Source organism: Lingula anatina, chromosome 10 (assembly GCF_051362555.1).
Source record: "Lingula anatina isolate TDL-2025a chromosome 10, LinAna3.0, whole genome shotgun sequence".
Lineage (NCBI taxonomy): Eukaryota > Metazoa > Brachiopoda > Lingulata > Lingulida > Lingulidae > Lingula > Lingula anatina.
This window is the reverse complement of record NC_141776.1, coordinates 16893982-16913404: the sequence shown is the minus strand read 5'-3', so window position 1 is coordinate 16913404 and position 19423 is coordinate 16893982. Positions and strand designations below refer to the sequence as shown.

At 35.5% G+C, this 19423-nt stretch overlaps 1 protein-coding gene across 2 annotated transcripts in view; it reads left to right on the top strand.

The window, feature by feature from the left end:
* Positions 1 to 1032: 1032 nt before the first annotated feature.
* LOC106177180 (uncharacterized) overlaps positions 1033 to 19423 on the top strand; it is a 51970-nt gene continuing 33579 nt past the window's right edge. Inside the window, exons 1-21 of one of the 2 annotated variants that reach the window (XM_086996484.1) lie at positions 1033 to 1438; positions 5421 to 5531; positions 7434 to 7552; positions 7733 to 7828; positions 8308 to 8514; positions 8934 to 9098; positions 9372 to 9452; positions 9964 to 10089; positions 10690 to 10896; positions 11285 to 11449; positions 11713 to 11793; positions 12265 to 12390; positions 12865 to 12990; positions 13461 to 13586; positions 14865 to 14990; positions 15521 to 15646; positions 16163 to 16288; positions 16898 to 17104; positions 17506 to 17670; positions 17945 to 18025; positions 18809 to 18934. In XM_086996484.1, coding sequence (XP_086852610.1) covers positions 1353 to 1438; positions 5421 to 5531; positions 7434 to 7552; positions 7733 to 7828; positions 8308 to 8514; positions 8934 to 9098; positions 9372 to 9452; positions 9964 to 10089; positions 10690 to 10896; positions 11285 to 11449; positions 11713 to 11793; positions 12265 to 12390; positions 12865 to 12990; positions 13461 to 13586; positions 14865 to 14990; positions 15521 to 15646; positions 16163 to 16288; positions 16898 to 17104; positions 17506 to 17670; positions 17945 to 18025; positions 18809 to 18934 — 2779 coding nt within the window. In that variant the 5' untranslated portion in view covers positions 1033 to 1352. The remainder of the gene's footprint in view (positions 1439 to 5420; positions 5532 to 7433; positions 7553 to 7732; positions 7829 to 8307; positions 8515 to 8933; positions 9099 to 9371; positions 9453 to 9963; positions 10090 to 10689; positions 10897 to 11284; positions 11450 to 11712; positions 11794 to 12264; positions 12391 to 12864; positions 12991 to 13460; positions 13587 to 14864; positions 14991 to 15520; positions 15647 to 16162; positions 16289 to 16897; positions 17105 to 17505; positions 17671 to 17944; positions 18026 to 18808; positions 18935 to 19423) is intronic. The other variant, XM_086996485.1, reaches the window with a different exon arrangement.

The following is a 19423-nucleotide window of genomic DNA, read 5'->3' as shown; positions in this document are numbered from 1 at the left end:
TTATTTACCTTTATTGAGATATAAGTATCAGAAGTCCTCCGTAATTATTTTTGGAGTTAATTCAATTTTGAAATAATATCTTGCCCAAGTGTGAGACCATCCTAATCCAAATCCATTTCCGTGTATTTTACTCGATAAAAGTAAGTAGCAAAAGCAACTTTGCTGTCAGCGTTTTGTTTTGGCTTGAAACTTACAGAACTGATGAATATTCAAAATATTCAGGTCAAGTTCAAAAATCAGCACACTTCAGTACTGTTCTCTCTGACAACAACTTAAAATAAAACTGAGCTTAATAACAGCAACAAAACCACAGTCTCTTTGGCCGAAATATTACAAAGTTGATTAAAAAGTATTTTCTATCTGTATTTTGTCAAGTTACAACACCTTTTCTACGTCTGATTATTCTGATAGAGGCTGAGTCTCGTTTTCTCTAGTCTTAATCTTATACATACACTGTAGCTGTGACATAAATGCATGGAAAGGGGCGAACTAGTGCTTAAAAAAAGGGGCGGACTTGCCCAAACGAAACCTTTTTTGTTAAGCACTTGATTGCATAATAGTCACATGACTCATCCGAAGTAAGAATTTGTCACAGTAAAGGCCATACATCCTGCATACAATACATACAAATGACTACCTGTAAATCTATACTCAACTCACAAAATTAGACACCAAATGGGGCCTTTTAAATAACTTTTCAAGGTCAAAAACAAGTTTTGGCTTGCGAGTCGTGTTCTATCTGCGTTGCACCCCCCTTTTTTTAAATTATGCTATCATGTGACCTGTCAAAAGGACGGAGGGCGAGATCCGTCGTTTCACTTTCGAGATAAGGGGGAGGGGGGAAGACTTGTCCCGGGGGCAGACTACCCCCTCTTCGTCTACATGTACATACGACTCAAAATGCCCATTTTTTATTAAGTTGACATTGTTACTGTTTTGAAAGAAACTACAGGTATTTGTTATATTTCAAGCCAATATTAGGCAGATCATATTTCGAGTTAAGCATTGTGAGAGCACCTATGTTTACAGTAAAGATTGCACTTTCTTTTTGTTAAGGTTTGCTGTCATAACAAATGCGCTGCACCGTTATTGTTTGTTTTTGTGAAATAGCAGGCGTCCGGTATCCAAGGGCTTTGAATTGTACAGAAACGAATTGATATTTTTGATATCACTTTAAAAAGTGAGAAAAGCCTGAGGTGTCTCTCAGTAAGGTCTGATTTCCACGTGTTTTAAACGAAACTGTAACGGATGTGGTGGCGTCGTTATTATTCGCCAGAAAGCATGTGATTGACATTACTAACGTAGCAAGAACAACGATTATCATTTCATTAAGACTGATTTGTGGCACTAAAATGCCACTGCGGATAATTCTCGCCGTAACAGGGATTTTTACCACGGTCGTTCTGTCACATTTTGGAGTGTCCAGTGGATTAACAGGGTAAGTGAAACATGGGATAGCATGTCGCTAGTGCCCCGACGTTGGGACGCCTAATACCCCCTTTACACTGGACGGCGTCATTTCTGTGTCATTTGTGCGACCATGAAACTGGCATCGCTGTGGTCGTAGAAAGTAGGCACAAGAATGAATGATCAATGATCGGCCAGTTGTCGGCACGTAAACTATTTTTATGTACAGACACAGATGTGTCTGTACATATAGCTGTCAGCTGCGTCTGTCGTCGCCGTTGCCGTTGGCGTGCACTTTTACCGTAAACACGATAATTGGAAAACGGTTTTACGTTTTGGCTTGAAACTTACAGAACTGATGAATATTCATAATATTCAGGTCAAGTTCAAAAATCAGCATGATCGGGCAATTTTTAGGGAACGTATGCTGTTTTTTCACTTTTTTCAGCATATATGCATCGCCGTAAACACGATAAGTGGAAAATGGTTTTACCATTTGGTTTGAAACTTACAGAACTGATGAATATTCATAATACACAGGTCAAGTTCGAAAATCAGCATGATTGGGTCACTTTTAGGGAAGTTATGTATTTTTTCACTTTTTTCAGTATATATGCAACACCGTAAACACGATAAGTGAAAAACCGTTTTACCTTTTGACTTGAAACTTACAGAACTGATGAATATTCATAATACGCAAGTCAACTTTGAAAATTGGCTTGATTGGACTATTTTTACAAAAGTTATGCTGTTTTTTTCCTTTATTCAGCATACATGCAACACTGATAACGCATTTTAAGGAAAACTAATCAGCCTTTTGTCTTGCAACTCGAAAGAGTGATCAATCTGGCTAGTATACAGATCAAGTTTGAAAATAAGCTAGATCAGTTAAGTTTTGATGAAGTTATTAGCCTTTTTGTATATAAGTGGTTTTTCTTCAGATTTAATTCTTAGGCATGTTAACAGTCTCATTATGGAACTAATTAGATATGTAAAAGTGTTGTTTTGACATTTTCTGCTTCTTAACAATTTTGTTAGTTGATTATATAAAAATGATGGTAAACCTATTATCGTGCATTGTGTAATAAAGTATCAAAAATGGAAAGGAACTCATCATTCACTATGTTCAGAATCTCAGAATGGAGCAGATTGGACATTTAAAATTGTTCTACTGATATTTTTCCTATGTCAACAATTTTCCTTGTTGATCATTTGAAAATCACAATAAATTGATTATTTTGTTTTATTTAAAAAAGGTGTTGAAAATGGAAAGAAAATCATTTCAGTACAGTTATCTCTTGTTTACATTTTGGCATTTTGAAAGTGTGACTCTGAACTTCCATGGCCTTGGAGACCTTTCCATATCACATTTTCTGAATATCCATGATACTTTTATTTTTTATAAAAAATTGATGGTCATTATGCTGTTAAGTATTATGTTATAGTGCATGAAAGTTGAAGAAAACCCGTATTTTGGACACTGCTGCCAGGATAGCGATTAAGGGAAAACCATGCTACTTATTATACTCAAACTTACTGAAAAGTTTCATACTGAAGTGCAGCTTGTGTTGGAAAACCAGTGTGATTGTTTTCTGTTTTGGAAGCAATGCAGTTCTACAGAGTGCTATATGGTGCAATAAATGTATATGGATAGCAGGCAGTATGTTAATTCAGGGTTATAAAGTAATTTGCTTAATTAATATTCAATTGGCCATTAAATGAGATTACATAAAACACACGTTGAGATTTCATTGTAAAGTCCCATAGGTTTATCTCTCTTAACTGTGTCACATAATTAGGAATCGATGATTATTATGTAAATGTTATTTAATATGACAATAATTTTACAAAAGAAAAATTTTGTGTAACGCTTACATCAATGCTAAAGATGAATAACAGTGCGTTACTATTCTCAAACTCAATAGGGTTATTCATATCATGTTAGTAATTATACAGCTAGATTAAAAGCAGCTTTATTGGAATTTTTTGTTATAATTTATTTTACATTTTCTTTTAATTATTTTTCAAACACTAGCATCTTCAAGATGTCACTTTCAACTCCCATCCACCAGAAGCGCTGTGCATTTTCTGTTTTTCCACATAAGCAGTTGTGTTGGTTTTTATGTCTTTAAACATTGTGTAATATTATTTTATGCACTGTCATCATTTTTCACATATTTGGATTTTCATTATGTGAATTTGAACTCTCACATATGGTCCTGAAACTGTTATCTTATTGACCATGTTATTCTGTTGTACATTTTTTTTTAATTTTTATCTTTCACTAACTGGCATTTTCAGTGTGGGACTTATGACTCCCAAGGGCATGTAATAGTTCACTTTTATTGATACCTCCAGTTGTGCAATATTTGCAACTTGACTTTGCAGTTAAAGGGATAATAACTGTTCTTTTTGGCAAATCATTAATTTTATCTTTTAAGAAATTATTACAAAGTATAGCCATCTATGGAGGTCACATGGTCTGATGACAAGTTCAGATATCAGAATAATAGCTATGACTGCCCTTTTTGTGGTCAAACAAAATATATATTTCTGTGACTTGTTTACGCTGTTTAAACTTAAGTTGGATGATTCATATCATGGTAATGCAGCTAGACTGAATGGCATCTTTTGTGGAATATTTTTGTAATTTTTTCTTTTTAAATTTTTAACTTTTCAAACTGGCATTTTCAAGACGTGACTTATCACTCCCATACACCAGGAGCCCTGTACTGTTACTTTGTAACATTTTCTGTATTTTTTTATCTTACAAGAACGATTCTTAGGATTGACATACAGCCCAAATTAGAAAAACAGCCCTATTAAATTATATATATATATATATATATATATATATATATATATATATATAATTGTAATATATATATATATAATTGTGATATATATATATATATATAATTTTTTTTTAGCAATTTTTTTGTGAAATTTTCACTTTATCTCATTCTGGCATTTCCAAAGTATGAACTTTAACTCTTATCAGCCTGAAGCCTTAGGGACCATTTCCAGACCCTATCACGCTAACTGTGGATCGATCTATCTCCAAGGGAATTCTCGCTAAACTGCAATCAATGTAAGTGGCTTAGCTGTCTGTCATGCCTACTGAAACTGTCATGCCAGAATCCTAAGCCGCTTAAGCTGAAAGCAATTTAGTGAGAAACCCTTTGGAGTTGGATTGATCCTGTTAGATTAATCTGGTATGGGAACTCGGGTTTAATGCTTGTTACACATTTTACTTTCATCCTAATACACTGTTATGCAGAATTAGAATTTGATCTTGGCGATGCAGTTACAGTAAGCATAATACATCAGTGCATCAGTATTGACAGTATCCTATTATCTGCATTTTTATTTTCTGGTTTTTGTCTGTACATTTGACAGCTTTGCTGCCTTGTTTTACTCTCAAACGGGACCGTACTACGGGACACAGAAAGGACGCCGTCCAGTGTAAAGGGGGCTTAAGACAAAGTTGTTTGAAAATCACTCCTAGTCTTTAGCTAGAGAAGTTATAAATCCCAGATGGTCGAATAATTGTTCACCAAACATGCAACCTTGTGTGATTTAATATGGTGTTTTCGTGTAATATGTTCAGTGGACACATTTTTTATCGATATTTACTAAAATGTATTATTTGGCTATATAATGTGGGAATGGGATAGGAATACCTCGTTTTATTCACGTAGGCACACTTACATGTATGCTAGTCCAAATTTCACACAAATATCCCCTTAAATTCTGCTCAATCCTCGATCCCCGCTTCTGCTCGCTCAAGCTAACGTCAGTATTTTCCAGTGCAGCTCACAGGCAAAGAGTGTGAAATGCTTGGACGATATTAACGTTTTCACCAACTTCATATCCAATTTCGAAATACCCTTATTCATTTATTCAAAACAATACATTCAAACGCGAATTCCTTGGCTAATTATTGTCATATGTTGCCTTTTTGAGCCTTCGTGCCTGATTTCAAATGTCTATATTTTTTCATTACATTTCAGACATGTTTGCAACAGAACAGAAGAGAGGAACTTCACAAGAAGTGTACAACAGTATCGATATTGTAGATATTACTCATCATGTGGATTCTGGGGAGGTAGCAGATGTGCTAGGTATTTTGTCGCCAATGGCTCTTTGACCTCATTCAGAACAGCGGACTAACTAGTCCTCGGATTAAATGTGGCGACCACTTAAAAGCTTGCCGTCTAATACCCTAAAAGACACTGAATAGATTCTCCTCGGAGATTACGCAGTAAGCATTTAAGTGAGTCGGTCATATTTAATCCGGGGACCAGTTAGTCCGCTCTTGTGAATGCGGCCTTTGAATCACCCAAATGAGGCTTTATATCCGCTAAATCGATATGGCCATTAGTTCATGTGATTTTTTCGTGATAAACGCAACTTTCATGTGTAAGAGCTGAGGTAAACTAATTTCTAAATCAAGGAATTACAACAGAGAATTGGGGGAAGACTTACATGTACAAGGAAACAACAGACTTTGAAAATTATTAATTTTTTATAACCGAATAATCCGTATTCTGTAGTGCTAAATCCAGATTGTGTTTGTATAAAATGTATCCAATATTTAGAATGATATGTTTGGTTTACTCCTTAAGCATTTCCTGTAGAATTTTATTAGATTTGTAATACATTCTTCAAATTGAAAGTACTTTTTTTACTACTGTAGTTTCTGCTTGCTTAATTTTTTTCAGAAAAGAGCACTAGTTTCTGGTTGCCACAATCGTTTTTGAATATAACCAGTTTCAAGTATCCAGAATAATTATTGAGAAAAATGCTCACTTATTTAAGCGCCCCTTGATAAACATGAACATAGACCTGTATGTACATGTATATTACAAACTCCAGGTGTATCAAAAGGACAGAGAATTTGTGTGTGTGTGTGTGGGAGGGGAGGGGGGCACGAGACATTGACAGAGAAAAATGACTTATTTTCTAATCGAAAAACATTAAAGGGACCGCTTTGTTTTAACCTGAAACATTTTCAGAAATTCTTTGAAAATTTAAGTAAGTAGCGATATGGGACCGTGTATCAGGTGTAGACCTCATGTATGCTGCGCTTTGTGTTTGATTGCACAAATGGTTTTATTGACTCAGTTCAGGGGCTCCCACTCCGATCTGTTTGCCTGATATCAATACACAATTCAAAATCTAGGTTCTTCTTGAAAAAACAAAATCATTAAAGCACACATCGATTCGTTCCAAGAAGAGCTAAAAATAATCACCCCACTCACAATGAGAAAAGCAGGCTCATGAATAAACACAATGCAATAACACTATGTTGAAGCAGTGTTTACGTAAGGTAAGATGACATTCATGGGCTGCATTTATATATTTACACTTGGATTATACGGGACTTAAGGAGGGATAGAGAAAAACGGATAAACTAATAGACACAGTGCCTCTGTCTTTATTTGTTGCTACAAACATTTTTTAAAACACCAATTTCAATTTTAAAATTAAAAATTTCAATTTTAGAATTTAGAATTTTTAAATTCAGAAATACTGTATGGAGATTTTAAAAGTGCAATTTCCAACAGGTAATGCTGTTTTGCATTTTTTGGGGAAAATACCGTTTTCAATTTTGAGATTTTCTCTAAAACCAAGACAGCTATCAAAATTATTTAAACGTTAAACTCCATTTCTCGAATTTTGTAGATCCAGCACTCAATCTGTACACTAGAGATATGTTTGAATCCAACTGGAAAATGTAAAAAAATCTTCCCACAGTGTATGAACGTTAGGAACAAATATTACTAGTTGGGATGATCAATAAAAATTGCGAACAGATTCACTGCAAGCAACGTATATTTGCAGAGAAGTAAAAAATGACTCAATATCAATATGTACAGTGCCTTTTTGCCAAAAAAGGACGGAATCATAAAACACATTTTAATGCGAGGTACATTTAAGCCTGCTCTGAACATAGACGCTGAACAACTGATTTAATGTTTTGTTCTGTAGGAAACATACCATTGTGTTAATTATCTTTCCAGATACTACTCCTGTAGTACAAACATCCTAGAATATGACGCGCTCAATGTGACAGTCGAATACTGCTGTGAGGGGTGGTCTGCAGGAGCCAATGCCACAAACACTAGTAGCTGCGACATACGTGAGCCAATGTGACTCCTTCAAATTTAGATACAATTTAATTAAGATTAAATTAACCACCCTTATTTGTTTGTGATGTTATTTATAGAAGAAACTTAGCCAAAAAACTGAGTACTGAACCCATTTTTTCACTTGCTTTGTTAGACAAATTATTTTGATAGCTGAATTATTTGTGTTTTAGCCGTTTGTGCGGCGGGGTGTGAGAACAACGGTGAATGTATAGCTCCCGACACCTGTAAATGCCAGCCGCCTTACCACGGACCTACCTGTAACGAAAGTAAGTTATGATCGCTGCAATGCAAACTCAGGCCTAATAAGTTATAAACCAATTTGCCGTTCGTGATCTTGAGTCTCGCTTTAGGATTTGCAAACTCCGAATTAATGACTCAAACAACGATGTCATGGCGCGAATGAAAATTGGAAAAAACTCCAATTTCCTTAAAATAGGTGTTGGTCGAACTCGTTAACTAACTTATCATGCACTTCTACATCAATTATAAGGATGAGTTAATTGACAATTTTCAAAATGGCAGCCAAAACATCTGAAATTCACTCAACCTTATTGAACACAGGTATGTACATTTATATATTTACATAGGTTGTGTATGCGTATCCAAAAATAGTAGATTTATCGACCTAAATAATACCCATAGATCAAAAATCTCATCAGAAATGAGCCAATTTCGCCTCTAAAATACCTGTGCCTCTAGATTTTTTCAAAATTAAGTTATCATTTAGTACCGTATTGTTATTCAGCCTATGACCCCTGTCAAATCAACACGGAACTCGCGGTTGGTTTTGAGAGGAGCACAAATAATACGAACTTCACCGCAGAACCTAAATGTGACTCTACCCTGCTTAGGACCTGGTATGAGATAGGCCACTCCGCCATTTTTCATATGCCAACAACCTGTCCTGGGTCGCCGGCTTGTGGGACCACTGGACCTGTTTGGGTGAACACAAGTGAGTATTTCAACAATAGATTCGCCGACCGAACCGAATAGCAAACAACATGAGTCCTGGATTTTCGACCATCATTTTTTCGTCCAAACATCGACTATACTTATACTATGAATATATCTTCTTTAATTACAATCTTTGTGTATTATCTAGCCTCAAAAGATATGCGTGCGGCCACAATATACTGGGTATTATAATAGGGTTGATTCACCTTAGGGGGCGTGTGACGCCCCTTACAAAGAAAACCGAAATAAGAAAAAACTACCTAAATGAAATTTTTCTGTAACTTCATTCTTTTCTACATATTGTTTTTCTTTTGTTTGACAAACCTATATATTCATTTTTTGTGGTGTTTGGGTATGGATATTTAAACTCATCTGTTTATTTTGAAACTATGTCTGCATCTTCTATATGTATTTCAGCCAACACGTCTATACCAGCGGACGCCATGGTAACCCTAGAAGCATGTGTTGGGTCGCCTGACAGCTGCTGTGAGTCCTTGCTGCCAGTGCAAATTAAGAATTGCACAGACTTCATAGTCTACTATCTAAGTCCGACGATGGCATGTCCACAATCCTATTGTTTTGGTAAGATACATGTATTTCGTAATGCAAAATTGTCTTTTCTATAGAAGAGAAGAATGCGACAATGTTAATGATCTCAAAAATAAATGTTAGATTGAATTAAGATATAAAAATGACCATTTAATTCTTAATATCCCCGGCCCGGCAATGATGGGACATAGATGATGAAAAGCATTTGCACACTGATGAGTATATGTTATGAATTATGATATTGTTAACACAACACAACATCAAATGAACACAGAAATTAAACCTTTATTTTTGTTTTTCTCTCAGAGGTCGCCCCCTGCGTTGATTGTAACAAAACAGTATGCCCAGATGGATACCAATATGACTTCAAAGCGACAAGTTGTAAAGGTAATTTTCTCTCTTACCCTGAACATAATGTATATCTTGGCATACTACGCCTGCCAGAGTAGTTGTAACTTTATTTGTGATGTGTTTGGTTATGAAAGATAGTGTCAAATAAATAGTGACAGTCAGGGTGCTACTATGGAATCTCAAATAAGTTTTTGTTTGATTGCATGTTATGATAAGTTCACTTTGCTTTAATTCTTTATTATCTCTGTATGGCATCAAAACTTTGATTAATGTCCCCATTTCATACTAAGATAAGTCAGCACAATAATAATTTTCTAAACCACGCCCAACAGTAAAAATAGAAGGGTGAAAAATCCTCATCGATACGGTCTTGACCTCACTAGTCCCGTCGTTAATTTGACAAAAGATCTAATGATTAGTTCCGAAAAATGCACAACAGTATAATTAAAAATTATCATCACCGAATTTATGGATGCATTAACTCACAGAAACTAGGAAATATTGATGTTTAGTTTGATCGGTATTATTTTAATAATGTATATTGCAGATATAAATGAATGCGCTGTCATTAACGGCGGTTGCAGTGACATTTGCAGTAATACCATCGGCTCCTACCACTGTGAATGTAACGAGGCTGATTTTATGCTTGGATGCGATGGTCACACCTGTCAAGGTAAGCGAAGAGAAAAATGCCATACGTGCATGCCATATAACACAAAATCACGGACGTCTAGCCCGAGCTTCATATCTTTGCTGATCATTGTGTCCACAAACGGGAGGCTGATCAGCACGTATTTTTCCAAAGTACTGAATAAGAATCTATGAAGCCGCGCTGAAACCATTCACATACCGTATGTTGTATTATAACAGGTGACCATGCTCTGAAACAACCTTTATTGTTTTATTTTTGAAAAAAAAAATCATGAGGATATATGTGTTGAAATGATGGGCACTTGTCATGGTCCATTTCTCCTGTAATGAGCGAATACGATTATTTCAAAAATTATATTATTTCTTTAACTACGTACGTTAAGTAATTTTGAATCAAAGTATGCCTTCATGTATTGCTATTAATTTTTAATACAAGACACTATATATAAACAAATATGAAATAAGACAGGTAGGCCTACATCTGACAAGTTTGTTATGAAGTTGTGACTCTTGAAAACATTGTTGGATACGTAGAGTAATTTTGTTTCTTTTTAACACTTGATGTTTTACTAACATTGTTCTTAAACATGGGTGTTTTTATTTGGCCCTCTTTGTTATACAGCCTTTGACCCTTGTCAAATCAACACGGAACTCATGGTGGGTTTTGAGAGGAGCACAAATAATACGAAATTCACTGCAGACCCTAAATGTGACTCTACACTGCTGAGGACCTGGTATAAGATAGGACACTCCGCCATTTTTCACCTGCCTACCACCTGTCCTGGGTCACCTGCTTGTGGGACCACTGGACCTATTTGGGTGAATACAAGTGAGTATCATTGACTTAGAAAAGACCACAGTTAATTATCTTCAGTAAGGAGAGTAAAACAGCAAAAAACGTGTTTCAGTTTCAACAATAAAGACCTTCCGGGGGTACAGGAAAAAATGCACTGAGAACTCTGTGTCAAAATTCGGTAAAAATTGAAAGGCAGTTTAAAAGAGTCCTTACAAATCTGAAAGTCATATCTATGAGAGCTCTGTTTTACGTGAAGTGATATTATTATAATTATAATAAGATCATTGTTTTTGTTTAATTTTTTAATCCTTTGATTTTTCCGTTGAATAAAAATTTTTATTCATTTTTTTGTGTGGTGTGGGGGTGGTATTTCTGTACTCGATGGTATGTTTTCAAACTATGGCTGTGTCTTTTGTTTCAGCCAACACATCTGTACCAGCGGACGCCATGGTAACCTTAGAAGCATGTGTTGGGTCTACTGACAGCTGCTGTGAGTCCTTGCTTCCAGTGCAAATTAAAAATTGCACAGAATTTATGGTCTACTATCTAAGTCCGACGGTGGCATGTCCGCAAGCCTATTGTTTTGGTGAGACATTTTCTAAAGCGAATTATATTTAATTTCTAATCATTAGCAATCAGTGAAACAGCGGTTAAAAACACCGCTGAAATTAAAAGTAAGAATACCTACCCTCATCTCGATACCCAAGATCCGATGATAATGTTTCATGAAAAACAGATCCACCTTCTTTACCAATAAGTGTATGTGAAATAATGATATTATGATATTATAAACACAACAAAACAACAAACGAACCCATACATTAAACTAGGCTTTTTATTCTCTTTCAGAGGTCACCCCATGTGTTGATTGTAACAAAACGGTGTGCCCTGATGGATACCGATATGACTCCAAAACGGCAGATTGTGAAGGTAATATTCTCTCTGACCCTGAACAATGTTTACCTCTTGGGATAGTATGTCTGCCATTGTAGTTTTCACTTTAATTTTAATGTATTTACAAAAATTGGACATCGCAATGGTGGGATGATTATATATGGAAGAGCTCGAGTGTCCAATAGCTACTGCCCGTCTGTTCACCCTCAAGTAAGATGGGTTTGTATGATTGTAATTATTTTATTATATTTTTACACTTAAGATAAAGGTACAATTGTACAGCACTTTCGATGGAAATATAGCAATCTAGTTTAAACCATTAGGGTTATAAACTTTGGAGCCCCGTTTTAGCCATCCAAACAGTTCCATTGTCAGCTCAGATACACGCAAAGTTGTCATATTAAAGGTAATCATCACCTTCTTTGTGGACATATTTTCTCGTTAGTATTTGGAAGAATTTGTATGATAATTTGTTAGCTTGACAACTTGTGATACCATACATTGCAGATATAAATGAATGCGCACTAAATAACGGTTGTTGTAGTGACATTTGCATTAACACCAACGGCTCCTACCACTGCAAATGTAAAGAGGCTGGTTTCTCGCTTGGAATCGACGGTCAAACTTGTCAAGGTAAGCAGATAAAGAAATGCTCCTTGTGTATGGTATATAAAAGAAGTAGGCTACGTACGTGTAGCTTCAGCTTCATTTCATTTCTGAGCATGGTTTAAACAAATGATTGGCTGTCAGCCTCTTTTTTTTAGGCAAGAGCAGTTAACAAGAATCGATTAAGCCACTGGGTACATGTGTCATGATGCATTACAACAGTTCACTGTTCTTTTAGTAGGTTTTACCATCATTAATTAAAAAAATTAATACATATGTCAGTTTGTTAAAGGAGATGTGTGATGAAAAGTTGCTGGGCATTTACCATTATCAAACCCATCAATCTAAAATGATTACATGCAAAATCCAAAGATTAATGAGTCCAATAATAATATTCAGAAAAACGACCAACAATGTGTGTAGAAAGGTGTAAAAATCTACTTGGATACAGTTTTGACTTAGCTAGTTGGATTGACAATATTTCAATAATGTATATTGCAGATATAGATGAATGCGCTGTCAATAACGGGAATTGTAGTGATGTTTGCAGTAATACCATCGGCTCCTACCATTGTGAATGTACCGAGGCTGGTTTCTTGCTGGCGGGCGATGGTCAAACTTGTCAAGGTTTGTAGATAAAAAATGACAATCTTATATACTAATTAAGGGAACATACGTCTAGCCTTAGCTTCATAACTTTTCTGACCATTGTCTTTACGAATTTGTGGCTGTCAACCTCTTTTTCGGCAAGAGCAATTAACAAGGAACAATCAAGCCACTTTAATAATATTGGTACATGTATCATGTTGGATTATAACAGCCTAGAGTGCTCTAAATAGGCTTTGCTATATCTTTCTCTTTGAAAAATCAATACATTTGTCAATTAGTTTGAGGGGATATGTGATGAAAAGTTGCTGGACACTTATCACTTATCATCGCCCTTAATTTGACAAAAGATCTAATGATAAGTTCCGAAAAATGCAAAACAGTATGATTATAAGTTATCATCACCGAATTTATGGATGCATTAACTCGCTGAAACTAGGAAATATTGATGTTTAGTTTGAGCGGTATTATTTTTATAATATATATTGCAGATATAGATGAATGCACTGTCAATAACGGCGGTTGTAGTGAAATATGCAGTAACACCATCGGCTCCTACCATTGCGAATGTTACGAGGCTGATTTAATGCTTGGATGCGATGGTCACACTTGTCAAGGTAAGTAGGTGGAAAAATATGAATATTGTGTAGAAAAGAGCCGAATGTCTCGCACGACTTCCCTGAGCTTCATTGCTTTTCTGACCATATTGTCTATAAATGGTTGGCTGATCAGCTTTTATTTTTGGAAGTGTAGCGAAGAATAACCGATGAAGCCGCTCTAAGATCCAGGGTATAAATATCACTATGTAATACAACAGATGGCAGTGCTCTGAAACCGGTTTTATGGGCTTTTTGAAAAATTGTAACATTTCTCAAATTTTTAAAGTAGTATAATGTGATAAAAAATGTTAACCACTTTATATTGTCACTTTTATCGAACAAAAACGAAAACAAGTAAGATAAATCAGATAATTTTGTTATCAAGACGCAACTCCCTGCAAATAGGGCTTATAGACTAAAAATTATTTTGTTTTTTAAACATATGATATCTAACTAGCATGGTTGCTAAACATCTCTTCAAGCTCAGTGTGGGTCACACTTTTTAACCACCTTATCATATTAGTCTGGTCTTTTTGTTATTCAGCCTTTGATCCTTGTCAAATCAACACGGATCTCATGGTTGGTTTTGAGAGGAGCACAAATTATGCGAACTTCACTGCAGACCCTAAATGTGACTCTACACTGCTGAGGACCTGGTATAAAATAGGTCACTCCGCCATTTTTCACCTGCCTACCACCTGTCCTGGGTCACCGATGTTTGATATTAGTTAAGATAAAGGAACAATTGTACCACACCTTCGATGGAAAGATAGCAACGTAGTTTAAACCACTGGAATTATAAGGTTTACAGCCGTGTTTTACCCACCCAAACTTTTAAGCTGTAGGGTAATCTTTCAAATATAATATCTTTAGTTTTGCCTGAATTGATTACGAATGCAAGATTGCCTTCCTTTCCGAATTCCCATAGCACTAAACAGTGAGGGATGAGAGTGTTCAAAAAGACTTTATTTTCTGTTTTATTTTGGTGAAACGCACCTCTTCAAACATACATCAGTTTACACAATAACAACTATCTGAACAACGTCGATTTTTAGCATGAACATGTATAAATAAAAGGGTCAATGGATACACAAAGATGTGGACTAAACCGCATTAGTCACACTGCAATTTGACCAGAGGCACAAACTGTCCCATTGTCAACTTAGAAACACGCAAAACTGTAATATTAATGGTAATCATCACCTCCTTTGTGGACATATCCACTCGTTAAAATTTTGAAAGTTTTTTTTATGTTATTGTGTAACATTGACAGCATGTTTATACCGTATATTGTAGATATAAATGAATGTGCCGTCATGAACGGTTGTTGTAGTGACATTTGCATTAACACCAACGGCTCCTACCACTGCAAATGTAAAGAGGCTGGTTTCTTGCTTGAAAGCGATGGTCACACTTGTCAAGGTAAGCAGAGGAAGGAATGGCACTAACGTATGCTATATATAAAGAACACGTAGGACACGTAGCTCTAGCCTTACATGTAGTTTCATAACTTTTCTGAACATTGTTTTTGCTAACGTGTAGCTGTCAGCCTCGTTCTTTGTTGAAGTTAACAAAGATACAATCAAGCCACTAAAAATCTAGGTACATATTATAATGCAATATAATTTTTCAGTGCTCTAAATAGGCTCAACCATATTTTTCTTTTTGAAAAATCAATACATTGTTCAATTTGTTTCAGGAGATGTGTGATGAAAAGTTGCTAGACACTTATCATTATCAAACCCATAAATCAAAGGCAATTAATGACAAATCCACAGATGGACCAATTTTACATTCATAACCCTTCTGCATTCAAATATTATTGAGTTCAATAATAATTATAATTTCAGAACAATGACCAACAATGAGTATTGGTGCAAGTAAAAATCCCTTGCGATACGGTCTTGTCCGAGCTTGTTAGACTGACAATATTTTAATAATACATATTGCAGATATTAATGAATGCGCTGTCAATAACGGCGGTTGTAGTGACATTTGCATTAATACCAACGGCTCCTACCAGTGCAAATGTAACGAGGCTGGTTTCTTTCTTGGAGATGACGGTCACACTTGTCAAGGTAAGCAGATAAAGAAATGATAATTGAGTATTCTAAGTAAAAGAACACGTAGGCTACGTACGTCTATCCTCAGCTTCATAACTTTTCTGACCATTGTTTTACAAATGTGTGACTGTAAGCGTCTTTTTTGGCAACAGCAGTTAACAAGGATCAATCAAGCCACTTTGAAAATCTGGTACATGTTTCGTGATGCATTATAGCAATTTAGGGTGCTCTAAATAGACTTAACAATATTTTTCTTTTTGAAAAATCAGTTCACTTATAAATTTGTTTGAGTGTGATAAAAAGTTGCTGGAAACTTATCATCATTAAACTTATCAATTTTAGAGGATTATCACAGATTAAACAATTTTTTAGAATTACAGCAGCTTGATTCTGTTGCTTGCAGATATTAGTCAGTACATTAATAACTTTAATTTTCAGAACAATTACCAATATGGGTATGGGAGGGTATAAAATTCCACGGCCTTGGCGGAGCTAATTAGGTTGACAATATTCCCATAATGTATATTGCAGATATAGATGAATGCACTGTCAATAACGGCGGTTGTAGTGACATTTGCAGTAACACCATGGGCTCCTTCTACTGTGAATGTAACGAGGCTGATTTTATGCTTGGATGCGATGGTCACACTTGCCAAGGTAAGTAGGTGGAAAAATGTCATTATTGTATAGAAAAGAGCCGAATAGCTCGTACGACTTCCCTGAGCTTCAATGCTTTTCTGACCATATTGTCTATAAATAGTTGGCTGATCAGCTTTTATTTTTCATAGAGTAAGTGAAGAAGGACTGATGAAGCCGCTCTAAAACCCAGGGTATAAATATCACTATGTAATACAACAGATGGCAGTGCTCTGAAACCGGCTTTATGGGCTTTTTGAAAAATCGTAATTTTTATTTAGTATAATGTGATGAAAAGATGTTGTCACTCTCATCGAACAATAATGAAAAACCATCTCAAAATTTATGTTAATTTATTTAACTAAAGCAATTAGTTATTTTGCATTAGAATATATTTTTTGTGTATTGGTACTAACTTTAAATGGAAGACACAAAATATAAATAAGTGAGGCAAATTGGATAAGTTTGTTATCAAGAAGCCACTCCCTGCAAACAGGGGCTGTGGAATTAAAGTAACATTTTATTAACATATGGTATCCAGCCAGGATGGTTGCTAAATATATCCTCAAACTAATGTGTGTCACATTTTAACCACCTTATCCTATTTGTCTGGCCTTCTTCGTTATTCAGCCTATGATCCTTGTCAAATCAACACGGAACTCACGGTGGGTTTTGAGAGGAGCATTAATAATACAAACTTCACAACAGATCCTAAATGTGACTCTACACTGTGGAAGACTTGGTATAAGATAGGTCACTCCACCATTTTTCATCTGCCTACCAGCTGTCCTGGGTCACCGGCTTGTGGGACAACTGGACCTGTTTGGGTGAATACAAGTGAGTAGCATTAACTTAGGAAAGGCCACCCTATCTTCAGTAAGAAGAGCAATACAGCAAAAAAAAGTGTTTCAGTTTATGCAATAAAGACCTTACCTACGGATGTACAGGTCAGAAAAATTTCATAGAAAATTCAGCATCAAAATTCAATCAAAAGGCAATTAAAAGGGTCTTTACAAACCTGAAGTTCATATCTAGGGGAGCTCTGTTTTACATGAAGTGATATTATTATTATTATTATTATTATTATTATTATTATTATAAGATTATTTTTTGTTTTTTTTTATCTTTTGAATTTTCTGTTTAATATAACGTTTTGTTCTATTTTTTATGGTGTTTTGAGGTGGGATTTCTAAACTCGACAGTATCTTTTCAAAACATGTCTACGTCTTTTATTTCAGCCAACACCTCTATACCAGCGGGCGCCATGGTTACCTTAGAAGCATGTGTTGGGTCGCCTGACAGCTGCTGTGAGTCCTTGCTGCCAGTGCAAATTAAGAATTGCACAGATTTTATGATCTACTATCTAAGTCCGACGGTGGCATGCCCACAAGCCTATTGTTTTGGTAAGACATTTCTAATGCGAAATACCATGAAACTTTTCATTGTTAGAGATGATTACATGATTGTTACAGTGCCTGAAAACACACAGCTGAAATTAAAAGAAAAAATACCTACTCTCATTTGATATCTCAGATCAGTTGATAATATGACATATGATAAGTATTTGCACATTTTTACGAATGAGTGTATGAAGAATGATGATGTTTTTATATTATAAACACAACATAACATCAAATGAATGCAGGCATTAAGCTGGACTTCTTTATTATGCATCAGAGGTGGCCCCCTGCGTTGATTGTAACAGAACGGTATGCCCGGATGGATACCGATATGACTTCAATACCTCGAGTTGTGAAGGTAATTTTCTCTCTGACCCTAAACATAGTTTACCTCTTGGCAAACTACGCCCACCGGTTAAGTTTAATTTTAGTGTACTTACAAATACTGGACAGAGCAATGGTGGGATGATTATTGAAGAAAGTTTCCAATAGTAACTGTCTTTCAGTTGTTTCTCAAGTAATATTGGTGTGTTTAATATTATTTTGTTATAATTATTCGCTTAGGATTAAGGAACAATTGTACAACACTTTCGATGGAAAGATAGCAACGTAGTTTAAATTACTGGAATAATAAGGTTTAGAGCCGTGTTTTACCCACCAAAACTTGTAAGCTGTGGGGCATTCTCTCAAATATAATGTCTTTGGTTTTGCTTGAATATACATGTATTGCAAATGTAAGACTGCCTTCCTTTTCGATTTTCCATGGCATTAAACAGTAAGAGGTGACAGTTTTCTAAATGGCTTTACTTTGTTTTTTTTATCAAACTTTGGTGAAAAGCACCTCTGAAAACATACATCAGTTACCACAATAACAACTTTCTAAACGACATCAATTCAAGTAATGGAAATGTATGAATAATAGGGTCAATAGATACACAAAGATGTGGACTTGGCCACGTTAGTCCCACTGCAATTTGGCAAAAGGCACAAACTGTCCCATTGTCAGTTTAGAAACACGCAAACTGTCATATTAAAGGTGATCATAACCGACTTTGTGGACATATTTACTCGTTAACATTTTGCAAGAACTTTTTTACGATAATTCGGTTGCTTGAAACCATTTTGAAACTGTATATTGCAGATATAAATGAATGCACACTAAGTAACGGCTGTTGTAGTGACATTTGCATTAACAGCAACGGCTCCTACCACTGCAAATGTAACGAGTTTGGTTTCTTGCTAGGAGACGACGGTCACACTTGTCAAGGTAAGCAGATAAAGTAATGACAATTGTGTCAGCTACATGTAAATCAAAGAACACGTGGGCTAATTACGTCTAGCCTCAGCTCCATCACTTTTCTGACTATTGTTTTTACAAACTGTAGGCTGTCAGACTATTTTTTGTGGAAGAGCAGCTCACATGAATCAATCAAGCCACACTGAAAATCTGGGTACATGTATCATGATGCATTATAACAGTCTAGAGTGCTCTTAATAGGCTTAACCATATTTTTTTCTTGAAAAATCAATTCACTTATCAATTCTTAAAGGAGATATGTAATAAAAAGTTGCTGGTCTCTTATCATTATCAAACCCATCAATCTAAAATGATTACACGTCAAATCCACAGATTGAGCAATTTTAGATTCATGGCCCTTCTGTATACAGGTATTAATGAGTCCAATAATAATTTTCATAGAAAAACGACCAACAATGAATGCAGGAATGTGCACAAATCAACTGTGATACGGTTTTG